At 33.1% G+C, this 25,439-nt stretch overlaps 3 protein-coding genes across 5 annotated transcripts; 1 reads left to right on the top strand and 2 right to left on the bottom strand.

Annotated features, from left to right (window-relative positions):
* Window positions 1-744: 744 nt before the first annotated feature.
* Window positions 745-3,944, top strand: LOC137813849 (ARM repeat superfamily protein). 2 transcript variants are annotated; one of them, XM_068616292.2, is made up of 3 exons: window positions 745-818; window positions 1,265-2,580; window positions 3,273-3,944. In XM_068616292.2, the coding sequence occupies exons 2-3, from the start codon at window positions 1,279-1,281 to the stop codon at window positions 3,741-3,743; spliced, it is 1,773 nt and encodes a 590-aa protein (XP_068472393.1). In that variant the 5' UTR covers window positions 745-818; window positions 1,265-1,278; the 3' UTR covers window positions 3,744-3,944. The 2 variants fall into 2 exon arrangements, with proteins under 2 accessions (XP_068472393.1, XP_068472394.1); XM_068616293.2 differs by having other exon boundaries at window positions 767-923.
* A 4,666-nt stretch (window positions 3,945-8,610) lies between these two features.
* PNSB2 (NDH-dependent cyclic electron flow 1) lies at window positions 8,611-10,629 on the bottom strand. The gene is made up of 3 exons (XM_068616294.1): window positions 9,903-10,629; window positions 9,370-9,810; window positions 8,611-9,116 (listed from the first exon to the last, which is right to left on the bottom strand). The coding sequence occupies exons 1-3, from the start codon at window positions 10,332-10,334 to the stop codon at window positions 8,919-8,921; spliced, it is 1,071 nt and encodes a 356-aa protein (XP_068472395.1). The 5' UTR covers window positions 10,335-10,629; the 3' UTR covers window positions 8,611-8,918.
* A 995-nt stretch (window positions 10,630-11,624) lies between these two features.
* Window positions 11,625-15,921, bottom strand: LOC137813851 (YTH domain-containing protein ECT4). Of its 2 annotated transcripts, none has more exons than XM_068616295.1 (9): window positions 15,787-15,921; window positions 15,178-15,254; window positions 14,977-15,073; window positions 14,809-14,876; window positions 13,751-14,353; window positions 12,822-13,382; window positions 12,517-12,729; window positions 12,129-12,275; window positions 11,625-11,987 (listed from the first exon to the last, which is right to left on the bottom strand). In XM_068616295.1, exons 1-9 carry the CDS (start codon window positions 15,812-15,814, stop codon window positions 11,805-11,807), a joined length of 1,977 nt encoding a protein of 658 aa, XP_068472396.1. In that variant the 5' UTR covers window positions 15,815-15,921; the 3' UTR covers window positions 11,625-11,804. The 2 variants fall into 2 exon arrangements, with proteins under 2 accessions (XP_068472396.1, XP_068472397.1); XM_068616296.2 differs by having other exon boundaries at window positions 14,972-15,073; window positions 15,787-15,909.
* Between the last annotated feature and the right edge of the window lie 9,518 nt (window positions 15,922-25,439).

The following is a 25,439-nucleotide window of genomic DNA, read 5'->3' on the forward strand; positions in this document are numbered from 1 at the left end:
TATTTATTATTTTATGTAAATAAGATAAATTTTTTGGATACGTTTCCCAAATTTTTAAAATTAGAAATAAATATTTTGTAAATAAAAACTAGAAAACCAATTTTTTTTAATGAAAAAACATATCTTTCTATCTACTTATTTTAAATATATGCTAACATTTTTTTTTAAAGTTCATCTATTTTATAACTGATTTCAACCTATAATTGTTGTTATTTAAGATGTGAATTGAATAATGATACTTAATATAAAAATATTTTTTTTATTCTATAAAGAAATAAAAAGTTAGTAAAAACAGTACATTAGAAAAGAAAAAACTTATATATGGTACTATGAATAGAACAAAGCTAATCTCTAGCTAAATTTATAATTTTATTTAAAAATATATAATATATTTAGTAAAATGAAAGTTTTTAAATTAAACTTTAAATTTAATTGAAAAGTAACACCAACTATAATCAATAATATTTATAAAATGGGTAGTAATTGATAGGATATTTTTGGTTTTAGGGTTATCAAAGAATCAATGCTTTGGTAATTGGTAGGAATTTTAGTAGTCAAAGCTCTTAATTACTTAACTGCTCATTTTTTCGTTAAGGTCAAAGCTTTTAAAAGTGTATTAATTGTTTTTTCAAAAACAAGTGAGGGTAGTTTTGGAAGCATAAATTCTGAATAATGTGGGGCCCACAGTGAGGATAGCGGCGTAATTTGAAAGAAATTTTGAATAGCTCACTCCCCGCTACTTCTACCTCTTCTTAAAATCCTTTTTGCATTTCATCATTCAACTGCTGCTCAATCTTATCATCCATCTTTACGTTAAGGTGAACTTTCTAGCTTCAATCTTTGCCGTGCCTTCTCCAATAGTATAATTCTCATCATTTTCCTTTTTTTTTTTTGTTTAAGTAACGTGTTTCCTTCCCAAGAAGGTAAATTAATAAGAACTAATTTCCCCTTCTCTTGCATGGTCCAAAGATTCTGTTTTTTTGTTTAATTGTTGAGGATTCAGTGATTTGAGGAAGGGGTGCAGTGGAGTTTCATGCCAGTGGTTTTTGCACCCTTTTGGGTTTTTTGTTTTCTTGTTTAGAAAATTTGTGAATTTTAGATTTCTCTTACAATACCTTTTGAAATGTTTGCTCTTTGTGTTTTATTACTTGATTGTCATTGTTCATGGGGTGGTGTGTGTTCGGTTGTAGTTCAAGAAAAAAAATGTTTTTTCTTTTATGGTTAACTTTTTTCGTTGTCATTGATGATGGTGGTGTGTGTTTAGTTTTAGTTCAAAAAATGGGAAGGAGTCTCAGCCCTTCGGTGTGGCAGGAGCTGGCAAATCTTGACAAAGATGATAGTCGCAAATCTGCCATGAAAGCATTGAAATCCTATGTCAAAGATTTGGATTTCAAGGCCATTCCTGTGTTTCTTGCAAAAGTTTCAGAGAGCAAGGAAAATTGTTCTGAGGAATTCACAATCTCAATCTATGAGGTTCTTGCACGGGTTCATGGTGTCAAAATTGTTCCTTTGATAGGTAGAATCATGACAACCATAATCAAGACGTTGACTTCAAGTGCTGGATCTTTCCCTCTCCAACAAGCTTGTTCAAAGGTGGTTCCTGCTATTGCAAGATATGGAATTGACCCCTCAACTCCAGAAGATCAAAGGAGGAACATAATTCAGTCCCTTTGCATGCCACTTTCTGATTCTCTTGCGAGTTCTCAGGAGGGCCTAACTTCGGGTGCTGCCCTTTGCTTGAAGGCTCTGGTGGATTCAGAAAACTGGAAGTATGCTTCTGATGAATTGGTGAATAGGGTTTGCCAGAATGTTGCTGTGGCATTAGATGGGAAGTCTGGTCAAACCAACTCACACATGGGTCTGGTTATGTCTTTGGCCAGGCGCAATGCTTTGATCATTGAAGCATATGCAAGGTTGCTCATACAATCTGGAATAAGAATGGTGAATGCTGGTCTTGTGGAGGGGAATTCTCAGAAAAGGCTTTCATCCATTCAGATGGTCAACTACTTGATGAGAAGTTTGGATTCCAGGAGCATATTCTCAGAGGTTGAATTCATAATTGAGGAGTTGGACAAGTGCCAATCTGATAAAATGGCATTTGTCCAAGGTGCAGCACTTGAGGCTTTGCAAACGGCCAAGAGAATTGCAAGTGATAAAAAGCCAAGATATGCAAAAAGTCCTTCCTCAGTGACAGGGTCAAATTTTAGTAGGAGAGAAGGAGAAAATACTTCTTCTGGTGAGGGAGAAAATACTTCTTCTACTCCTTCCTCTATTTCACCACAATCGCGCACTTTTGACTTTTTTCCTGGATATGAATCTATTGAGTCTCCTATTTCAAGCAACTTAGACTATGAAAGAAGAAGCGTGACTAGGAAGCTTTGGAGTAATGAAAATGGAGGGGTTGATGTGTCTCTGAAGGATGGCTTGTTCTCACGAGTCGTAAAAGAAAGTTCTTTATCAGAGCATTCATCGATTCATGAGTTTCCAAGTGGAGATGGATATTATACAGAGGAATTTGCTGGTTTCATGGACAGAAATCCCAGGCATGGAGTATCCAGAAGTACCACCACAAGTCCACTAGTAAGTTTCTCTTACATTGGTCATGTTCCAGTCAAAAATAAATGGTTGAATGTGGCATCCCTTTATTCCCATAATAGAGAAAAAAGTAACGTGACAGAACATATCAATTGGCAGTAGAATCGTAGAGTATTATTTTTTTCTTTTCATCTCCAATTCTTCTTAACCTCCTCCATTCATGTTTTCAACTGCGAAATGTATAGTTTACCTTTTACAGGACAATTCTGACAGAAGCAAGTTTTCTTAGAGTTGGCTAACATTTGAAGAGCTTGATTTACTATCCATTTTTTTATTCAGAAATGGTAACTGTTTTATGCTCTTAAAAGTATTTTAGAATATAATGTTTTCAATGCTTGAGAAATCACAGAAAGATTACAAATAATGTTTATATACTGAGAGTAGAACAATTGAAACCAATAAAAATATATTCTATAACTAAATAGAGTCCCTCCAAATGCATACGTAGCTAATATGTTTTTCAAAACATAACTAAATAGAATCCCTCCAAATGCATACATAACTTGTGAGCTTTGTGAAAACTGACCTTTTAGCATGCCTTAAAAGCTGCGCATCTTAATGCAATTGTTTTTATTGAACAGTAAGTAAAATTTCAATGTTTCTTAACTCAATGTTAGCGGTTAAATCATTTGTTTACTAATGGAGTTAGCATATTGTGTGGTGCTTTTGTTGATCAGAGGTCACGCACTCAGGCAACTGTTGACAGCATAAAAATCTTCAAGACCCCTAGAAAACTAATTCACTCTCTTCAAGATTCAAGTGATTTGACTTTGGGTTGTTCTAAGAAACAGAATAGAAGGTTCAAGAGTTTATCCTCAGGCAATATTGAGTGGAGTCCAGCTTCTAAATATGACCAGAACGATTTCTCTAATGATGTGAAGTGTGATAGTGAAGTAATTGAAAGTTGTGCAGAGGTTGAGTTTCAAGGTGGCTCAGAGTCGGTCTCATCAACTGATGACCTTCCTGGAGATGCCAGCAAGCAGACGTCAACCAAAGTGGTTCCAGAAGATAGGAATTTTACACCAACTGCTCTACAACAGACTAAATACAAATTGGTTTGTGGTCTTTCATTTGTTCTTCTTGCAGTGGCTACTCCTTTACTTTGGATCAATAGTCAGGATGAAGGTCATTATCTTGTACCAACATAACATCATTATTACCTGGTACATCTGAGAATTAAGAGCATTTTAGGTATGCTTTTGTGAAAGTAGGTGTTAATTCCAACAATGTTGGAAAATTCGGTGTAGCAGGAGTCTATGTTATGGTCCATTGAGCATCTTCAATGTGAATTTGTTTTCCTGTAAACACTTATAAATTTTTATGAAAATTTACTTTCTAGTGAAGGGTTACATGAATGGCTTTTTATTGTGCTAGTGGTGGATCTCTTAAGATTAGTATTGAAATTTAGGTATTGAGATATTTCTTTTGATACCCTAAGACTCACTTCACTCTGGCCCATGACTCATTTGCGTATTGACAGGTATTTAGTAACCATAAAATGTCTATATAAGAAAATGTTAAGAACAAATCAATATCTCCTATAGAACACTCTTTCTCAACAAAGAAGGTTGAAGAATAACTCCCTATTTTAAGATATAACAGTTGTCCTCGCTTTTTAGCAACTCCAATCAAAGTTTGAAAATTGAATTTACATTTGATGTAACTCTATCCATATTAGCATCCTTTGGATTAGTCTCCTTCCTTGAATTAGAACCTCAATCACAATTCTATTATTTTTCTTTTTAATTCTTCTGTTTGTGGTATGTAGGTAACATTTCCTATTCTCTCTATAACACTTTACAAGGGTTATACTACCTTGCTGCTAATCTTTTCTTCCCTTGTTCTTACTATATAATTTACTGCTTCCAATATTGAGTCTGCAGTCATTATCATGGTTGGGTGGGAAGGTGGATATTCATTACCATTTGTGAGGCATTTCCCTTGAAACACATTATTCAAGGCCTTAGTGGGTCATTTGTTCAAGGGTGAAAAGACCGCAGTAGCTTTACCCCATTACAAAAATTCACTCATCAATATCGAGGACTATTTCTTCCTGCACCTCAACACCTTCTTCCCTCACCTCCATAAGTTTTTAAATTTCCAAAAAATGTCCCTTTATAATATTTTGGATTACGTAATCTGGAAGTCATTTTTTAAATTTGTAATTAGCTACCGAATTACATAATCCGGAAGGCATTTTTCAAATGCATGATTATTCTCTGGATTACATAATCCAGAAATCTTATTTAACTTTTGCATTATGTAATCTTGAAGTCTTTTTTCAAGTCTTTTTTCAAATGAGTTTCCGAATTACATAATTCTGTTACTTCTGCAGTTCTAAATGAATGAACCAAAGAAAAAAAAAATAGCATATTTAGTTAATCTATCAATTATTACAAAAATAACGTGTTACATTTATTTACCCATTTCTTTACCACCTTTTGCATTCATTTCCAATGAAACTGTTCTTTGATTATCCTGTAAGTTAGCTCATAATTAACCTGAATGACCCCTATTGGTTGAATTATGAAAGTTTCAGAGGATTTTAGTCTTCAGACCTACATCATTTCCAACCACAAGCTTGCCTTTCCTTCCAAGAAATTCTCCATCATACGTATAGTGCTTGTAAGGTTGTTGTCATATTTTGTCCACTATCTTCTTTATGTACGAGGAAAATGATGTTTTGACAATTTTAAAAGTTGTATAAAACTCTTGATGTAATGGGTTTTGATATAAATATATATAATAAATGGTAAATTTGTAATTAAATGATATGGAAAAAATATTAAAATAATAGTATTGAGGTTGTAATGTTGTTGTATAAAAAAAATGGATTGTCAATTAAATGATATGACTTATGATCTGCCTTCTAGGAATTTTTTTCCTTTTCAATTAACAGAGATGTCTAAATTAAGAGTGTTGCTAAAGTGCCTTTACCTTTATTTCTAGATAAATTGCAATATTTCCTTTGTACGCAATACTAAAATCAAATCCCATTAATTTATCTAATCCCCAACCTAGAAGTTTTGATTGTGTGCTTAAACACAACAAGCCGAAAGCTTGAAAAACATAAAGCAATTGCATGGAAGTTTTGATTATGCGCTTAAACACAACAAGCCAAAAGCTTGAAAAACATAAAGCAATTGCATTGCATCTTACAAAAGTTGATCAAAACATGAGTGCATGTGCTTCATTTGATATGGTGTGCATTTTTAACAATTATTTGGTATAAAATATTCTCTTAGTGAGGAAAATAAGTATTGTAGCTATCAAAGTGTTTGCGTGAAAGAAAGAAAGAAGAAGAGAAATTCATGTTGCATGTCATGCATTTAATGCTTCTCAATGAAAGAGCTCATCAAATAATAGAAGAAAAATAAGAAGACAATGAAGATAGCTCATAGCTACCCAACGATCAGTATTAAGTAATAATGATTATCAAATTATACGACGCAATTATATGTAATTATAGGCAATTAATTTGATAATGATAGAATCTCATGATTAGTGATTCACTACATAATTAGCTTGTAGCTTGTAATTTAAAGAGAAAGTCTTCATACACTTGTATATGTTTCTATATATGGAGTGATGTAAATACACACAGAAGAATAAGACATTACCATTTTTCTTACCATCTTCTTATATACTATTATCTTATATGGTATCATAACACCGATCAACAATAATGGTAAAAGTGGCGCGTTTATAATGTGTGCCCACAACTTGTTTGTTGATTATGCGTCTACGAAACTATGGATTTTGGATAGCGGAGCAACCGATCACATTGCATCTTATTCACAATTTTTCACACACACTTTATCTTTATTCCAAATGTTAATCTGTCCACAGGCTCAACTGCAACCATATCATCTACGGGCACGATTAAATTCCAAGATGTTCTTTGTGTTCCTTCTTTCAATTTAAAATCTCATGTTCGTTATTAAGATAACCAATTCACTAAAGGCGTTTTGCAGGACTTGGCTACGGGGGAAGATGATTGGCTCAGGTAAACAATACGCAGGCTTATACTACATGCCCCTCTTCCAAACCAAGCCCGCGCATCTCAAATTTCGACCCACCCTGATTTATGGCACAAGTGCCTCAGAGATCCTTCTTTGGCGCGTTTGCAACTTGCATCTTCATTACTACCTATCAGTAAAAATCTCATTTCCATTCATAATAATTGTAGTATTTCTCCCAAAGCTAAACAGATAAGACTACCCTTTCCTTTATGACAATAAATTTTCATTCTCCATTTAATCTATTGCATTGTGACATTTGGGGTCCTCATGAAACCCCAAATCATTTTGAAAAACGTTTTTTTCTCATTATATTCGATGACTATACTAGATGATGGATTGTGCCTTCATGATCGATTGGAATTCTTGAATGTTGAGATTAATTGCGAAAGCTTCAATGGAGTATGCGTGCAAGGAGGCTCACTTGGAGCTATGGATTCCTTGAAGGTTCATGCTAGGTATGAAGAATGATTGGTTGGGCCATATCACTTGAGCTAGGTGAAGAAGAAGACTGAAGTGTCTATCCTAAGGAGGCAAGACAAGAGTGAGAATTTGGCTAGCAACTTTGGCACCAATTTCATTCATTCATTATTCTTACAAAAATATGAGCCAAGCACCTCAATTTATAGGAGAGAGGGCTAAACATTTTGGAGCCAAAATTTAAAAATTCAAAATAAAACTCTTCAATGAGAAGGTGTCATGTCGAGTCATGTTTTCCATGTTTAGCTCACACCTTCCATGTTAAATCATCTTCACTCCTATGTTGCTATGTGGACGTCCATGTGCTCCATGCCTAGATATTTTCGTTCTCCCATATACCCTAGACGTTTTAGGGTTACATTGGGCTCAAAGAAGCCCAATTGTTACTCTAAATAGTCACTTTTAACCCTAACTAGACTTATTTTACTATTGGCCCAAACCCAAAAACCTATGCTACTTGGTCCAATTGTTGTATGCTACTAGGCCCAATACATGGCCCATGAAATTCTAAACAACTTTGTACAATTTATTTAAGCTAAAGCTTGACCCATAAATAATGTTGACCAGTCAGCAAAAACTCAGTCTTCTTGTGTTCTTCTGGCCAAAGTTGTAGTTTATGTTTTGATGACTTTGAGGTCTTCTTGGATATGTTTGTACATTCCTTCACCCTAGAGTTGTTCTCTTGATTGGGCCTACAAAAATAAACAAAAGCCCAATTAGACCCATATTTGCAATTAAATCAATAAACAACCTCTAGGTCTTCATCCTCCTTATTATGGATTGTGTGGTTGGACGGTTTCCATCACTAGATGTACTGGGTTATTTCTTATGAATCACAAATCTGAAATCCAACATCTCTTAGAATCATTCATTACATTTTGCACAAAATCAATTTCAGGCATCTATTAAAATCATCTGTGTTAACAACGGATTGGAATTTATTTCAATGCGTAATTTTTTTTTCTCAAAAAACAAAATGGAGTAGTAGAACGCAAACATATACACATTTTAAACATAACACGAACCCTCCTATTTCAGTTTCATTTACCATTAAAATTTTGAGAGAAATGCATATTAACCGTCACATATATCGCTTGCCATCACCTTTACTCAAATAAAACGTTGAGAAAAATCTTTATTTTTAAATGATTGAATAGATTGGTACGAGTCTTGTTCATTATAAATAAATGCTCAAGAGTGTATACATAATTTTCATAACAAAATAATTAAGTTCGGAAAAATCAGACTAGGTAAACAGTCTAGAAAATAAACAAAGACAAGAGTGTCTACCATTTTTAAAATTATAAGATTCTCTAACGAGTTTAACATAATTAGAAACTTGAGTTAAAGGTTGCTTACGCTTAAAATTTTAAACTACGGCTAATGATGTTTTTAGCTTAATCATAATTTGTTCTTCTTGCTCAAATAACAGGTTTTATCTCATGTCAAATATAACAAGTACAGTATTATAAGTAGTTTTGATCATTTAGGCTCCAAAATGCATTCAAGGGATCCATTGAAATGAAAAATCTGCAAGCATTATGTAACTTCTTTTATTGATATGGTATTTTACTATTGAACATATAGACCAAATAACAATATATATAACTTTTGGAAAGAACGACACAAATCCTGCTCCAGAAAGAAAAAAAAACTAATAAAAAAATTAAAAATGGAGTGAAGCATGAAGGAAGAAAGATAGAAAAATGAAAGGTGCAGATGTTGCGTTTGGTTTTTTAACTTTACTGTGAAACTAAGTTATACTTTAATTTCACATCTCAAACACGATTTCACACTTCTCAGTGGATTTTCGGAACACACTAATCATGTTAGATTATCATGTTCAATCACCTGTGCCCCTCTCCATTCTTCACCAGGATTCACAGTCACAGGCACCAGTAATGAAGCAGGGCCAGTGCAGATGAAGTAGTCCTTTCCATATTTCTTTGACAAGGAACCAGGGCTTGATAAATAAATATCCTCAAAACCCATTCTTATCACCCTGAAGAAAATCTCACGTCCCTGAAAATCGACCAGGAGCTATTCAGCAAAAGCTTTCACAAAATAAGGTGCATGAAACAAAATTCTAACAACATATGTTCTTGTCTCTCTACATAAAACAAAAATATCTGTAGTTTCTGATGGGATTTTAAAGTCACATTACTTTTTATCAATGAAAAGACTAAAAAGGTATTAAGTATTTATAATTAGTAAATCTGAATTTCAAAATATTCTGATGTTTGATCAGAGGGTACACTTTGATAATCATTCTAACCTGGTCAATGGTTTCGTACTTGGAAGGAGGGGTATTATAGAATGTCTTTAATCTTTCCTCTGGAGGTGCTGAATAAACTCTACTCATCTTATTCTCAAGGAGGGTCATGGTCAAATCTTGCTTACCCCACGTACCAAACTTGACTTCAGGTTCAGCACCAAAGGAAAACCATCTAGGAGGCTCAAATAAGGTAGCTTCAGATGGAGTCAAGATTTGAAAAGGAGAAGATGGAGGAGAGTGAGGGATATATGAGCAGCTTCTGAGGCCTTGAACTGCTGTTCCAGCTCTTGTCTTAGATCTAAAATGGCTTAGTATAGCGTTGGTTAGAGTGGCAGGCTTGGGGCCTAGGTTCTTAGCTACCACTGCTGTGGCCATGCTCACAGGATAGAGAGTCACGATGTATGTGAGATCAAAGAATCTACTAGTGCAGCTCAATTCAACCTGAGGGAAATAGAATAGAAGCAAGAACACCAAGTTTCAGTGCTAGATTCACATGCAAAAGAAGACTATAAGAAAGAGGAATCAAAGGGTACCTGGAGAGCATCAATGGCATCAGAGTCAACATCAGTAACAGTCCACTCTAAAGTGGAAGGGAGTAACCCTTTGGCTCCAGGTTGCAGTATTTCATTCATGACCAAACCAACCCCACCTTTAGCCTTGTATGGAGCGGATTCAGTTGCAGGAATTGTGTAAAGAGCCTCCTCGAAACCATCATCTTTCCAATGAACTTTTGGTCTGTATGATGTGACATGAGCATCAGGTATGCTTAGCCTCAAGGAGCTGCCATTTCTGATTGTGAGCTCCACAATGGGGATGTTATCAGAGTCGAAGAACTTGATGCCTTTTCTGCCAAATTTCTGAGTGAGTGAATCAGCAGTGGGAAGAGTGGTGGTAGAGGTGTTTGCTGCTGAGGAGGCCTTGATTAAGTTGAGGTTGGGAAGAGATAAGGAAAGAAAAGAAGCCATGGAGAAGTTGAAATAAGCTAGCTACCTCATTTAACAGCTTCCACACAGAGTGGTGATGATGAGCATCTTGTTCCTAAGGCTCACCCTTAACTCAACACAACTATCTATTTGGATAAAAAAAACACTTTTTGTTGGCTTTTTGCTCACTCTAAAACGGAGCATCATGTTACCAAGTCAAAAATCTTGAAAGGCTCAATCCAAGAAAGGAGAACTCTGCTGTGCCACAAATCTCCTTTGTTATCCATTTTGTCGATTTCTTTCAAGTAATTAAATTTACTACATTTCTCTTTACGCTTCCTACCTCAATTGCGAACATGAATTTAAGCTAATCGCAAAATAAGCCTTTCATCATTTCTAGTCTCACGTAATCATTTTCATTTTTCCCGGAACGTCTAAAGGTCAAGAATTTCTTAATAGGAATCATTATATATATTGTGTAAGTGGGGGAAAATAAGAATTAAATATTTAATTTAATTATTTACTATAAAAAATCAGATTTGTTTTCTTAAGATTAAATTTTAAATTATTAAATTAACATATATGTTTATATTTAAATATATATATATCTTTATAACGAATTGAAGAAAAGGTTGTAACTTTTTTATGAAAGGAATAGTAGAACTTAATTTTCTAAATTTGTTTTACTCGATAAAATTGAATATATATTTATGCAAAAAATTATAAAATTTGATAAGTTAATAAAGTTTATAGCTTCTAATGTATTTTTTTTTTTGCAAGACAGACATTCATTATGATTACATAATACAACCCCAAACCATCTTTATGCCAATTAGAAACTCTTTATTATCATTGGATAATGTGTTTGGATTTGGATAGCGTATAAAGATTTTTGAATGAGTTTATTACATTAGATGTGTTTGGATTTGGAAAGCGTGATTAGAAAAAAATATGAAGTGAACATGTTTAGATTCGAAGAAAGCTAATTTCACTGCACAAAGATTTATAACACTAATTATTTTATGTGATAATTGAGAGAATGATATATTTTCAAAATGGAAAGACATATTTTATTCTTATTAAGTTTTATTTAAAAGAAAAGTTTTATAAAACACATGTAATATGAATGTTTTAAACTTACGATCCTACTATATATGTAGAGATGTCGAAGGAATTGTCAAAAAGACATAGATCATAATTATGTACACAAATCCATTAACCAAATTGAAACTAGACTCGGTTGATTCAACAACTTTATAGCAAAAGGCTACTCTGATAAAGCAAAATATATTTTAGTTTAAACTTTCTTTGACCTACCATGAAATTTATGACTACCGAAAACAAACACGTTTTATTAAACGGGACAAAAAAAAGCTGAAATCAGATACTCCACTCCAGACCAAGATCACATAAGCAAAGAGATTTTGAAACTAAAAACACCACCACTCACTACATCACTAAGGAAAAGGAAAAAAAAAACAAAACAAAAATTACGGAGTTCCTATCATTGGTTTAACAGCTCTTAGAAGAGTCTTCAGGTGCTGTGGTCGATCCATCCCCTTCTAGTAGCCCCTCTGACTCTGAATTCATTCTATCTTCTGCTGTATTTGCAGTAGCAGCTTCATTCATCAAGGTAGCATCAAGAGACTTTAGCAATGTGACTGTCCCAATAGTTAAATCACTGGGTTTGCTGATCTGTTTTGAACAAAATATCTTGTAAGGTTCATGCGATCCTCAATTTAGGTTACATGTTAATAAAACAAAGCACTCTAAAGTTTGAAGAAACATGTAAAATGTGGGAAGTTGTACTACATGCTGCAAAGACATGAATATTACCTGTTTAGGGAACTGCTGCTCCTTAGATTTCTTCTCTTGAGTTGCCTTTTCACGAGCCTCGTAAAACCCAAAATCATCCAAGATGCATGTTTGGCTTAAATGCTCCTTGAAAATTTTCACAATTTGAACTCCTTTCTCAAACTTAACCTGCAGAAGAGACATATACAAGCATTTAGTTGTGAGGTGGGGATTCAGGGGGTATCATAAAACCAATAAAGATCCTGTGCAGCCTCTGCATCAGAAATAATGACCATTGATCATATTCCCTCTTTATTAGTTACTGTTATATTAACCAATCAATGGTCCTGATTTTGTAGCACCATGGCTGTAGAGCGATTTAGCTTTAGAGGATCCAAGTTGATCATGAAACAAGCTGCTAAGAAAATACCTCCTGAGTATCCCTGCTATTCGTTACAGGTTTGTTTTCATTGTTTTCAAGTGTTATGTGCCTCATCACGCTATTTGGAATATCCTTTATGACATGCCACTTCACAGAAAAGCAACCAGTCCACCTGTCCTGCTGCCAATAATCTACACTTTTACCAAAATCAACAGGACCCAACATCTCTGCTAAACCAACAAATTGCCCACTAGTGTTGACCTGTAGGGAAAATGAATGAGAAGAGACAAGTGGATTAGAGAAACCAAGAAAATCTAATAATTGGCCAATTAAATGCTGCATGTGACACTGACCGAAAATAACAAAAATATGGGACAGCCACCAGTCTTCTCCTTTGCTTCTTGATATGCCGCATCCAGTTTTTTATTGCCATTAGGGGTACTTGCCCAAACACTATACTTTATGCTTTTATGAATATCATCCTCACTATAGGATTTGATGACAAAAAACTTGGCATCAGAATAATTCTCAGAAAATAATTTCCCATTGTATTGTTCCTTATTGGGTACCAAAAGAACTTCTTTGTTATCGCTCTTCACTGGAAGGTTCTGTCCTTTAAGTAGTAATGTAACAGGTCCAGGACTCTTTATATTTTTATAATCAGAACTTTTGGCAGCTCTTGGTCCCTTGTTTAGCTCACTGAAACCATCCATACTTTTTTTAAAATGGTTAAGACCATAGCCATGACCTGTGGCATTACGCTTATAATCAACCGAGCCCATTCTAGATCCAAAACGAGAATTAGCCCTAAATGTGTTCCCATATTGGCCGTACATCCTGTTGCTTGGATACATCCCATTCATGAATCCAGAAACCAGTTCAAGTCCAGATGGATGTCTGGAACCATTCATGTTCTGCCATTAAGAAATCATATTAGGTTAAATTTTGAATTGATTTTACTAGAAGCCACAATAAACAAAGGGAGGATCTATGGCATCTACATGAAATGAAGCATTTACATAGTATTATGATCAAGTAAACATGTATCACAACTAAAGCACTGCTAACATTTACAGATATGACAATATTATAAATGGCAAGTTGGTTGATGAACATAGACTAATTTGCTTGGACATTTTCAATTGACAAAATACAGACAGAACAAAGGCTTAGGTTAAAGCTTTTTATGGTTTTAACAGAGAAAAAGAACCCAATCATTTAAAGCTCACTTAGTCCGCATGGAAAATAGCACTCAGGAAAAGGGACCACCATTCCAACATACCGCAAATGGTGGAAGTTGCTGAAGAAGTCCTTGATTCCTTTGAGAAGTAAAATCTTTGACAGGCACCATTGATGAGGATAAACCAGCCTTGGCTCCATGTTTGGACTGTCTATCAGATATTAAAGACACATCTGACGGGACTGGCAATTGTGTACCATGGGTACCCATTCTTGGGCCCTGATATCCTGACAAAGGGGCATAAGTTGTTGGCAAGCTAGTCCCTTGATAAGAATCACTTGAATGCAAACTTGTATGCTGAGAACTCGTTAAAAATGACTTTAACCCATTTTTATTTGTAAAATCACTATTGGCCATGTTAACAGTGTTTCCTTTATTTGTAACATTTGATGAAACAACGTGATCAGCATCAACTGCAGTTGATATTTCTCCTTCTGTAGCAGTGAATTTGTTTGGAGTAAATGACACATCAGCAGAAGCTGGAGATTTGTAATAAGAGCATGGATATTGGTACTGTTGCAGCGCATAATGCTGACCATCTTGTTGAATCATTGGAGAAGAGGAATTGGGCGGTGCATATGCTCCATACGGCATATAACCATAACCTTGATGATACATATAAGAGCAGTTGTCTCCATAAACACCCTGTCATTATATCAAACAAACAAAATCTTTATTAGATGGCTAAAAGCTTCCCTTGCTTTTTTTTATCTACATTTTATCATAAAAAATTATGAGAAACAAAACTAAACACAATAATAAAGACACAAGATGGAACTTTGAGAAAAAAAAATCCACAGAAGGACACTGTTAGATGCAATGATCTGTTACCTTAACAATCGTTTAAATTCAGAACAGATGCAACAAGCACACTCATAACTTTGATGGTGGCTATAGCACAGTTTAGAACTATCAGAAACAACCACACAGTTAAAGAAGCAGCTAGCACAAGTCCAACATCAATTAATTTTAAAGCTAACATCTAACAAATTTTGATGGCCCTCATCCCATTGACCTTATACAAAATGATCCAACCAATGATTTTTAGTACAAAGAACACAATAATCACAAGATTGGGAACCAGAGAACAAAGTTTTTACCTGAGTCATCCCTCCATCAAGGTTCATATATCTGGAATAAACATTCCAATCACCTTGCCCATCATAACCTGAAACATAACCATCATCATATTTCTCGTACAGTCTAGGCACCCCAATTGTGCAGTCAATAACATGTTTATCCTGAAAAGCCATAGCAGCTTACCTTACCTCCATAATAGTAGGCCGAAGAGTATCCATTTGGAACAAAGCTTGAATTTGGATTGAACGGCTTGCCCATCCCACCCTTGGAAAAACCAGGTCCATTCTGCTCACAAATAGACTTCAATGATTAGTCAACATAGAACAACACCAAACATACTTAGTTGACCAAAAAAAAATGCAGCAGTAAATTGGAAAGCATTGAAGTACCTTCTTCACAGGCTCGGTAACTCCAATGGGTTTTGACTCCGAATCAAGGGTCAAATTTTGCAATAAATCTGCAGTTTCTAAGCATTATGGTAAAGGAACCATTTCCTTCTAATCTAGCATCATTATTCACATGCACAAGAAATTAAGAAATAAAGATAACTATGATAAACAGCAAAACCCATCAGAGCAAAAAAGAAGAAAAATTGAGCAACTAAACATTATTATACAGAGCAATAAAATTTTCTAGATAAACCATGACTCTTAATATACACTTAGTAGAGCTTTTCCTATTAAGAATAGATTTGTTGACATACTCTAGACTATGTATAAGTAGTTTACAAAAGGAAGAAATTCAGATATAAAAAAAAAGGGTTTTGACTTAAAACCAATTGAGCACCATGTATGTTTTAGTCATAACCTAAACTTCACAAAGCCAAAGAATGACGCATAAGTGTGATTAGAGTAAGAAAATTACAGAGAAGTCCTTATCAGTGAATTACACACCTAGCATGCATAGCACAGAGAATTGAAGAACAAAATTGTAACTTTAAGCAATGGGTAACACATAAACGATATAGAAAAAGAGGGTTTTTGACGAGAAAAGGATACTGTCAGAAGTAGGAGCAACAGCTGCCATGATCGGAATCAGAGAGAGAGAAAGGGTCGCCGCCAACTCCGTGTTCTTTGGGTTTGAGACACAGAGAAAGAGAGAAGAGGGAGAGCTAAGAACCTATTTGAGTATTTATATTTTTATATTTAGTTTTTTATTTTATATATATAAAAGGTTGCCTTTTCAGTGTAGCAAAATAGGTAGGCTAATTTTCGGCTAAATTAATGTTGAAAAATATTTATTTATTGAATGAATAATCCCTTATCTTAAATATGAAATATTATCAGTCTTTGGAAAATATTCAAGTAAGATTAAGTTCTTAAGTCTTTTATTTATTTCTTTTGTTAATGATTTTGTTAAATTATTTTCATTTTTCAGTTAAATATTGTTATGACATTTTCTTAGTTAGTATTTCTTGTTGTCTAAGTTTAAAAAAAATTAAAAATTGTTTGTTATCTTTTAGTTTTTAAAATAATATTTTGGATCTTGAAAGGATGGTTCAAACAGATAAATTCTTGTTTGATAAGATTCATCTTCTATCATTCTCTATTATTAACATAATTATTTTAAATATTTTTTGTTAAGTGGTTTTAAATTTATGTTAAACTTTTACACAATTAAAATTAAACCATAAATTGAAATTAGATCATCACTTGAAAATGTAGATTAGCAGTGAATTTCTAAAAAATCACCCAAGATTTAAGTAAATGGTAAATAATTTTGGATGACATTTTTCACCATAATGTAGTATTATGATTGACATCACCAACAAAACAAATTTTGAAAATACAAAATAGTTAAACTTGCAATTAAAATAAACAATAAATTATAAAAAAAATAATTAAAATGAAACAACAATCTTTATGTATATTCCAAAAAAAATAATTAAAACTTTATATTTAATTTAGCCATAGATAAACCTCTTAATGTGGTTCAGTTTAAAGGGTTTGACCCTTATCCATATGTGTTTTGGGATTTGGTCAAAAAAATGCATATAAAAAAAAAACTTATTACAAAAGCTCTACTGACAAGGTCTAACCTATGGTTTTACTTATTAAAGTAAAAAAAATCTTCTTCAAAAAACATCAATTTTAAGAAACTTGTTCTAGCCGGTTGATCGGGATCGTCTTTGCGCGTGGCTTGTCCTCGCGAGATATGACACCTTCGCCCTGCTCCGTCTGTGAGTACCTGAAAGAAGTGAACAAAGGGGCGCCCTCGCGACCGTTTGCACTCCGACGATCAAGTCAGCTAGCGAGAAACACCAAAGTGACTGAAAACTGTATGATAATCTCAATGACTGAAACTGTGTGGCTAAAACTGGGTTGCCTTAATTGCCTTGTGCTCACAGTGGGTGCGCCGTCAAGAACAACTGGGGTTTAGTGCTCTGTGTAACTATGAGAATTAGGTTAAAGCTTGTAAAAACTGTGAAAGCGTACCTTATTAGGGTTCTTCGTGCCCTTTAAATAGGTGAAAATTAGGGTTTACCTTTGCGCTGCTGCTCTTATCTAGGGTTCCTTGGAGAAGGTCCTTGCGCCGCTATTCCTAGGATCTGAGCGTATCTGGCACATGGACTTCCCTTATCTGGAGTGCAATGAATAACCTTGTGGCCGCTTGGGTTCTAACTTGAGCGCCGTATCTCTCGCGCCATCATACTTCGTGGGTGCCCTAATTAATCACGTGTCATGCATGCAGCCTTCCTTGGAGATCTTTAATGAGCACGTGGGCATTGTCACGTGCCCCTTTGACTTGATCGTTTATTCTGTGCGGAGGGTCCCAAAGTGCCGCCACTGCCCCTTTGACTTGATCGTTTATTCTGTGCGGAGGGTCCCACAGTGCCGCCACCCAACTTAGGGTTACTGAGGGCCCTCTTCTCTGCGAAATGCTTGTCACGCGGGTTGACTCTTCAGGCGACGTCTCGCTTGGGCGACGTCTTGCTTAGGCGATGTCCTTCTCTTGGGCGATGACTCATCTTGGCGGTGACATATCTCGGCGATAACCGATTATGTATACTGCAAAACGTCGCTTCTACATACGGCGACTATGTTGACTTCTTGACCACCTACCTTTCTCTTGTCCACGTCATCACACCTGATGACCTGGCCGGTACAAAACTCTTTATAAAAAATATTAATTTGATAAACTTTAGTCATTAAAAAAGCTTTATAAGAAAATTCACAGTTTAATCCAATTTAAATTATTGTGAAGATACGTGTTTCTGCATTCTTATTATATATTTAAACTATCATATTTTATTCCTACTGTTAAAAAAAGGATTAATCTAAAAATTTATAATTTTATAATTTTATAACAATAAGTTATATGTTATAAAACATTAATTTAAAATTTGATAATTTGTAACTGTATTATTTTTTAAACAGAATATCATTTATGATTTTATTTGAATATTAACTTATTATTTATAAGAGTAAATATTTTATTAAATAATTTATTTATTAAATTATAATAGTAATTGAGTATATTATTTTTTAAGAATAAAATATATACTGAAGGAAAAATTATTATATACCCGTTTTTTTTAAGGAAATAAATTATTTAATTATTTTGAAATAAAAATAAATTATTTAATTACTTAATTTATTAAAAGATGAATAATCTAAAATAATGTACACTGTTTTTCTTTTGACAAAAAATTACTATTATTATAATAATTATTAAAATAAAAATATATTATTAAATTGTAAAAATATTTTTATTAAAATTAATTATAAAAATAAATAACTTTATTATTTTATTGTATTGTATGTAATTTATTTTATTGTATACGTGTTTTTTTATTGGGGTGAATTATTTGAATTTAAAAGAAAAGTAATCATTTAAAAGGTAAAATGGTAAGAAATTAGATTTTTTTTTTCTAAATTTAAATTTTTTAAGTTTTTCGAAATTCAATTTTTTAGTTTAAAATAAATAACTGTCAAATTTATTATTATAAAAGATAAAATTAGAAAAAAAAATGTATAAAAAAATCCCTTTATATGTTGCTATAGATTAACACCATATGATTCTCTACAAAAAGAATTATAGGAAAAAAACATATAAATTGAAAAAAAAATAGTTGTTAATGAAGAAGATAAACACTATATATTCAGAATTTATCCTCATTCTTTTATAAATAATTTTATATAGATTCTTAAGTTTATTTTATACAGATTGACTAAAAATTTATTCATTTCAAATAACAATTTCAAATTTTAGAGATAAAATTTTAAAATGTATTTTTTTTACAAAATAATTATGTTTTATGCCAACTTTTATTGTTATCATTATCTTCGTATATTTGTAATTTTTTTATTATCTTATTTTCTAATATATCCTAAAAGATTAATAAGACATATTTTTCAATTTTTAAAAAATATAATTGATAAGTATATAAAAGACAATACTAACATTATATACACTAGACTTTAATGGTTTATTTTTATATATATAAAAATGTTTTCATCTTATACATCACTATGCAACTTGACATCTTAGCTAGACTAACACTTCAAGTAACAATAATCATTTGTCATCACTTCAAGTAACATGGAAAAAAAGTATTATTAAAAAAAATACATAAATATGGGGAGACTAGGTCAAAACACATATGTTAACAAAAACTATACATAGGTAGACTATATTTATTTATAATGAATTCTAAGAACAGGGTAGATGGAAGCCTATTATACCAATGAAATGATTCTTTATGAATAAATACTGAATTAGCCAACTTATCAGCACACACATTCCCTTCACGAAAAATATGAGTAACCATAAACTTGATTTTCCCACAGTAATTAAGACAAGTATTTCATCGATTTCGAAGCATCCAAGGAACATTTGTCCTAACAGTAAACTCAGCACAAACCAAAGAAGAATCACATTCCAACCAGACATTAGTAAGTCCCATCTTTTGAGCTTCCTCCATAGCATGTATAACCCCATAAAACTCAGCAACCAGAGTCGTCTGAACTTTAAGGAGCGTTGAGAAAGCTTCAATAAATTCCCCCATACTTCCACAGAAAATACCTCCACAAATAACAAGACCAGGATATCCCCTAGCAATCACATCCATGTTAATTTTAACCCAGCCTGGTGAAGGAAACTCACATCTCACAGGAAGAGGACGAAGAACTTTACCAGTACGAGTATTAATACCAAAAAACTTGATCACATTGAAATCCAACATATCATTTTTCATAGAAGCTTTAGACGGGTTACCCACCAGACAAGTTAAATCTTTAATAACCGAAATAGCCTGAGAAACCTTAATCTTATCCTGAAAACGAGCAAATTTCCTCATACGTCATATCATCCAAATAGAAAAAGTTATCACAACAAGCTTAATCAATTTAATTAAAGGACTACCATCACTTTTAATAAAAGAAAGAAGATCATCTTTATTAGAGAAATGAGAAGTAGGAAAAATCTCCCGAATCCAACTCCAAATACCCAAAGCATTAGAGCATTCAAAAAAATAAGTGTAGAATAGATTACTCGTGCTTTTCACAAAGCGTACACAGAACAAATATGCAAACCTTTATTCTGAATAAGATGATCTGTAGGAAGCCACCCATGAAAAAACTTTCCAAAGTACAAGAGAGTTGAAAGGCGAAATAAATGAAGACCAAATTAATTTACCTCAACCACATGGAGCTCCTGGTTCCAAGAAGAAAGTCCTAGCCGATTTAAGAGTGAAACGACCAGATTCATCTAGAATCCAATTAGGAATATCATGTTCCTCCCTGACCATGATATGACTAAAAAGATGAGGCATCTGTTGTAAAGACAATGGAATATTCCAATCATAACCTGTCCAAAACTGAGAAATTGTATCCGGAATGCTAAAACTATCAGATATCCCTGCAATATGTGCTAAAGAAGTAGTAGAACACCATTTATTATTCCATAAATTAATAAAGAACCTGTACCAACAGTCCAAGAAGTATAATCTAGTATAGTAGAATAAAATTGCTTAATTTCAGGCCAAAGAGATGAGGATCTATAAACCATTCTAAGCTCGTATTTTGATTTAAGAATCCCGGCTTTCAAGAGCAAAAACCAAGGCCTATTGCTATAAGCAAAGTTCCAAGCAAGCTTAAGAAGATAAACATTATTTTCTTGGTGAAGGTTAATAATCTTTAAACCGTCATTCTCAAAAGGAGAACAAAGTGTAGCCCAATTAACAGTAGTTTTGCCTTTTTTCATAATATCTCCAGTCCAAATAAAATTTCTACATCATTGCTCAACTTGCTTAAGAAGAGAAACATGCCATTTATACAAATTGTTAGAAGTCCCGTAATCACCGTATTGACCAACTGAATCTGACCCATCATGATAAGAGATTTACCTTTCCAAGAGGTAGCTTCAGTTTGACTTTATCAGCCAAAGCTTGAAGAAATCGACCCTTTGGTGCACCAACGCAAACAACCATGACTACAAGAAAGAATACGCTGAATTTTGGTGACAAATCTTGCAGAATTATCCATGGTGAAAAAACTACTCTTAGAATTATTAACATATTGACCCGAAAAATCACCATATGTTTTAAGAAAAATACTCAAATTCCTAAGAGACTTATTATCCACCCTACGGAAAATAAAAATGTCATCCACATATAGAATATGAGAGGGAGTGAGAAAACCTGACGGGCTAGCCATATGTAGAATCTTCTTATCACTCACAAGCTTAGAGAGACCTCTACTAAGAACTTCCTCTGCAAGACAGAAAAGTAGAGGAGACAAAGAATCACCTTGTCTGACACCTCTACTACAAGGAAAAAATCCCACCAAATTCCCATTTATTCTGATTGAAAACATAGCTAAACAAAGAATAGTACTAATCCAACAAACAAATGAGGGGTGAAAACCAAAGCGTGACAAAACTAATAGTAAAAACTTCCAACTCAAAGTGTCAAAGGTTTTGTGAGTATCAACTTTGTAAGTCACATTACCTCCCCGAACCTTTTTAGAAAGCATGTTAATAGCTTCAAAATCAATACCAATACAATCCTAAATATGTCTGCCCTGCACAAACCCATACTGATTAGGAGAAATTATTTTGGCAGCCACAAGAGCAAGCCAATCTTCCAGAATCTTGGAAATAATCTTAAATTTAAAATTAGCAACAACAATTGACTTGTAATCTTTAATGGATTCAGCTTTCTGGATCTTAGGAATAAGAGATACCACATTATTGTTCATTCTAGGGAGAACCCAATTTTGTTTTAAAAACTGTTGGACAGCGTTGCAAACATCTGTCCCAATAATTTTCCAACAATAGTGATCGAAAACACCACCAAAATCATCAAGACCAAGAGTATTATTACCATTAAGGTTAAAACTAGCATTCTTGATTTCCAAAAAAGCATAACATTTAATCAACATCATATTCTCCTCAGAGGAAACCATCTCATAAATATAAATACCAATACAATCTTCTATATTGCATGTAACCTACACATGAGAAATAGACTCAACATAAAGAGTTTTATAAAAGTCCAAAATATGTTCCTCAACGAGTTTAGGACTGGATCTTATTATACTTGATGTAATGGAAGGAGAGAGTTGCATAGAATTCATAGAAGACTGGATAGGGCTTTATGTAATGGAGTGTGTCTGAATGAATGAGATTCTTGTACTTATTAGGTTCTTGTTAAAAAATGTTCTGATCATTCCCCTATTCTTGCTAGTATTGCTAGTAATTCTTTGAATAAGGTTAGCAATTTTCGTTTCTTTTCTATGTGGGTTAAGAACACTTCATGTCTAAAGCTTATTCATGACTCTTGGGCTAAGAAGGTTGTTGGTTATCCTATGTTTATTTTGCAACATAAATTAAAAAGGTTGAAATTGAGCTCAAAGACTTGAATAATTTTTTTTTGGTAATGTTCACAATACAGTTCTTCTTAAACAGGGTCTTCTCCTTGGTATTCAACAAAAACTTAGAGACTGCTAGTATGTCTGATATTGATGGGCTTATTTGTCAAGAAAAGATTGCTAAAGAGGAGTCTGATCATGCTCTTCACTGTCAATATTTGTTTTGGAAAGAAAGGTCTAAGATGTTTTGGTTTAAAGATGGAGATAGAAATACTGCTTTTTCCATACTGTGGTCAAAAGAAGAAATAATTCTAGCAGGATTCATCGTCTACGGATTGACTTTAATGGTTTATTTAAATTAAGAAGGATTTTTTTTATTAATTAAATTTATAATTTATGGAAGTTATATTTATTCAATATATATATATATATATATCATTTCATAATTTATAAAAATTGTGAAATTGTAAATGTATTTTATGAATAATAGTTTAATATTTAAATAAGATTTGTATAATGATAACACAATTACTTTTAAAATAATATTTTGGAGCATTGTTTATTTTACACTCCACTTATATTGTTATAGTTATTATGTAGTATGTAAATATAAATAAATAAAATTCGTTTCACAACTAATAAAATTTTTAAAAATGTTAATAATAAAATTTCTATAAATTTAAGCAATTTTTTTTATTATATATTCTCAGTCATATGAACAAATTATTATGATTTTTGGTGAAGAAAAGTAATAGTATATTACATTTTAATTTTATTTTATTGAAATTTATTTTAATATTTTAGTGTTTCAAACCCACTCTAATTCTAATCTTAACTTTGGGGCTTTTGGGACCAAATACTTTCTCTACCCGCTAATTAGGTGAGTCAACAAAAATAGGCTTATTTTAGGACAGGGTGGTGGAGTTGATTGGTGGATCATGAATCAAATTGATAGGCATGGAGTTTACAAGATAAATTTAAATTGTCGTCACATCCCTCAGTTGTATGAGAGATTAGAGTTAATTTGATAACTTCAATACCAACATATTGATTTTAAGTGGTTCTTAAATAAAGAAAATCTTAAATATAGCAAATAAATAAACATTTGCAAAATATAATAATATTTTAATTTTAATTTTAAAAATTCACTTTAGGTTTTTTTTACTGTGCAATATCAATTTATAAATGAGACTATTAAGGCCAAATGAAGGCCAAATGAGTAAGGGAGAGAATGGTAGAAAATAAAAAGCAGATTCTTTTTCATCCTTGTGTTTTTTTTCCTACACTCTCACAATATTATATAGAGACTAAATTGTCCTTATTAATTTTAAAATTTCAAAAATGCTCCTAACAGATAAAAACCATAAAAAACGCTCACAATCATCTTCTTCTTGCGCAATCGCATCTTCGAACTGCAGAACTTCATTCTCTCCGTGGTGCCTCTCGATCTTGCACATCTCTTGGTGATTTAAAGTGGTCTTGGCAACTCAGTGCTTAAAGGTAAGTAAATTTTTTTGTTTTCGGATTTGTACATCTGTTTTTTCTTTGGATTTGTGTTTTCATAATTATTTTTTCACATTCTAGATTATATAAGCTGGTAGAATTTTGGATTATGGAATCCGGTAGAATTTCAGATTATGGAATCGGGTAAAATCTCAAATTTATGTTTCTGGTAAAAATCCTGAATTGGTGGTTCTGATAATGTTCTAGATTGTTGTTTCTGGAATATTAATTTTGTTTCCGTAACTGTGTGTTTGTATTGGCTCAAATTAGTAAACCAAAATATATTATGTAATTTGTATTAGGTCGAACTAGAGGAGTTATGGAGTTGAGTCAGTATGCACTCATTCATTAGTTGTAACCAAACTTGCAAGCATTTGAATCAAGATAATACATTTTTTTAAATAAGTGATTTAGTTTCTTTAGTTTTGATTGTTTAAATGAAGCTCTTATTTATTATTAAATAAGTGATGTACTTCATAAAATAGTAAAATTTAGTTTCACACTTTATTTATTGTTAAATTTATAACTATAATGTTAGATGATTAACATTATGGATTGACGAATTCGTAGTAGGTGTTCGGATTTCCGAATTTGTACTGTGCATTGTTTGTAATTTGGTTTAACTTGAATGGTGTAATTGAACAAAAATGGTGAAGCCTAGGGGAGGAGGTTCACAAGGTGATCGTCTACGTTCCACAACCTCTTTTAGAAGAAGAAGAAGACATGTTAATGAAGATGAAGAACATGTTGAACATGAAGATCCAAAACATGTTGAACCTGAACAAGTTGAACCCCAAATGGAGGTGAAGGATGAAGGCGCACCTGAAGTAGAAGGTGAAGGTTATCCCAGAGGTCTACTGGATGGGACATTGTTGACAGGTTATGAAGACCATGTGGTCATGCAATTATGGAATGGTGTGGTAAGTAAATATGTTGTAATATGATACTTGTTCATTGTTAATTTTATACGATTTTGGTTGATTAAATTGTATATTTTATATTATTTTGGTTAGTTAAATTAGGATCGAGGGGAGTTAAAATTGGTGTCTCATGGCCAAAAAATGAATAAGATGGTTGCTCCTCATCTTGGGATACCACCTGCAGTGGAGTTGTCGGGTTTAACCGAGCTTGTTGGGGCAAACTATGACATGATAGTCAAAGGATTTTTGTGTGCCTTTGTAGAAAGGTGGCACATAGAAACAAATTTCTTTCATCTGCCTATAGGTGAGTTGACCATCACATTGGATGATGTGTCGAATTTGTTGCACCTCCCTATTATCGGACAATTTTACACGTACCTGAGCTTAGATGCAGTTGCGGCGACTGATTTGCTTGTT

This window comes from Phaseolus vulgaris, chromosome 1 (genome assembly GCF_051622355.1).
Source record: "Phaseolus vulgaris cultivar YP4 chromosome 1, ASM5162235v1, whole genome shotgun sequence".
NCBI lineage: Eukaryota > Viridiplantae > Streptophyta > Magnoliopsida > Fabales > Fabaceae > Phaseolus > Phaseolus vulgaris.

Bases quoted from the DNA above. Each gene is read 5' to 3' on its own strand.
- PNSB2 (XM_068616294.1), bottom strand. From the start codon at position 10,334: ATGGCTTCTTTTCTTTCCTTATCTCTTCCCAACCTCAACTTAATCAAG. The intron at 9,811-9,902 runs GTACCCTTTGAT...TATTTCCCTCAG, and splicing joins ATGCCATTGATGCTCTCCAG to GTTGAATTGAGCTGCACTAG. The intron at 9,117-9,369 runs GTTAGAATGATT...GTCGATTTTCAG, and splicing joins AGTACGAAACCATTGACCAG to GGACGTGAGATTTTCTTCAG.
- LOC137813851 (XM_068616295.1), bottom strand. From the start codon at position 15,814: ATGGCAGCTGTTGCTCCTACTTCTGACA. The intron at 13,383-13,750 runs GTATGTTGGAAT...TCTTAATGGCAG, and splicing joins AGCAACTTCCACCATTTGCG to AACATGAATGGTTCCAGACA. The intron at 12,276-12,516 runs GTATTTTCTTAG...TCTCTTCTGCAG, and splicing joins ATAGCAGGGATACTCAGGAG to GTTAAGTTTGAGAAAGGAGT.
- LOC137813849 (XM_068616292.2), top strand. From the start codon at position 1,279: ATGGGAAGGAGTCTCAGCCCTTCGGTGTGGCAGGAGCTGGCAAATCTT. The intron at 2,581-3,272 runs GTAAGTTTCTCT...TTTGTTGATCAG, and splicing joins GTACCACCACAAGTCCACTA to AGGTCACGCACTCAGGCAAC.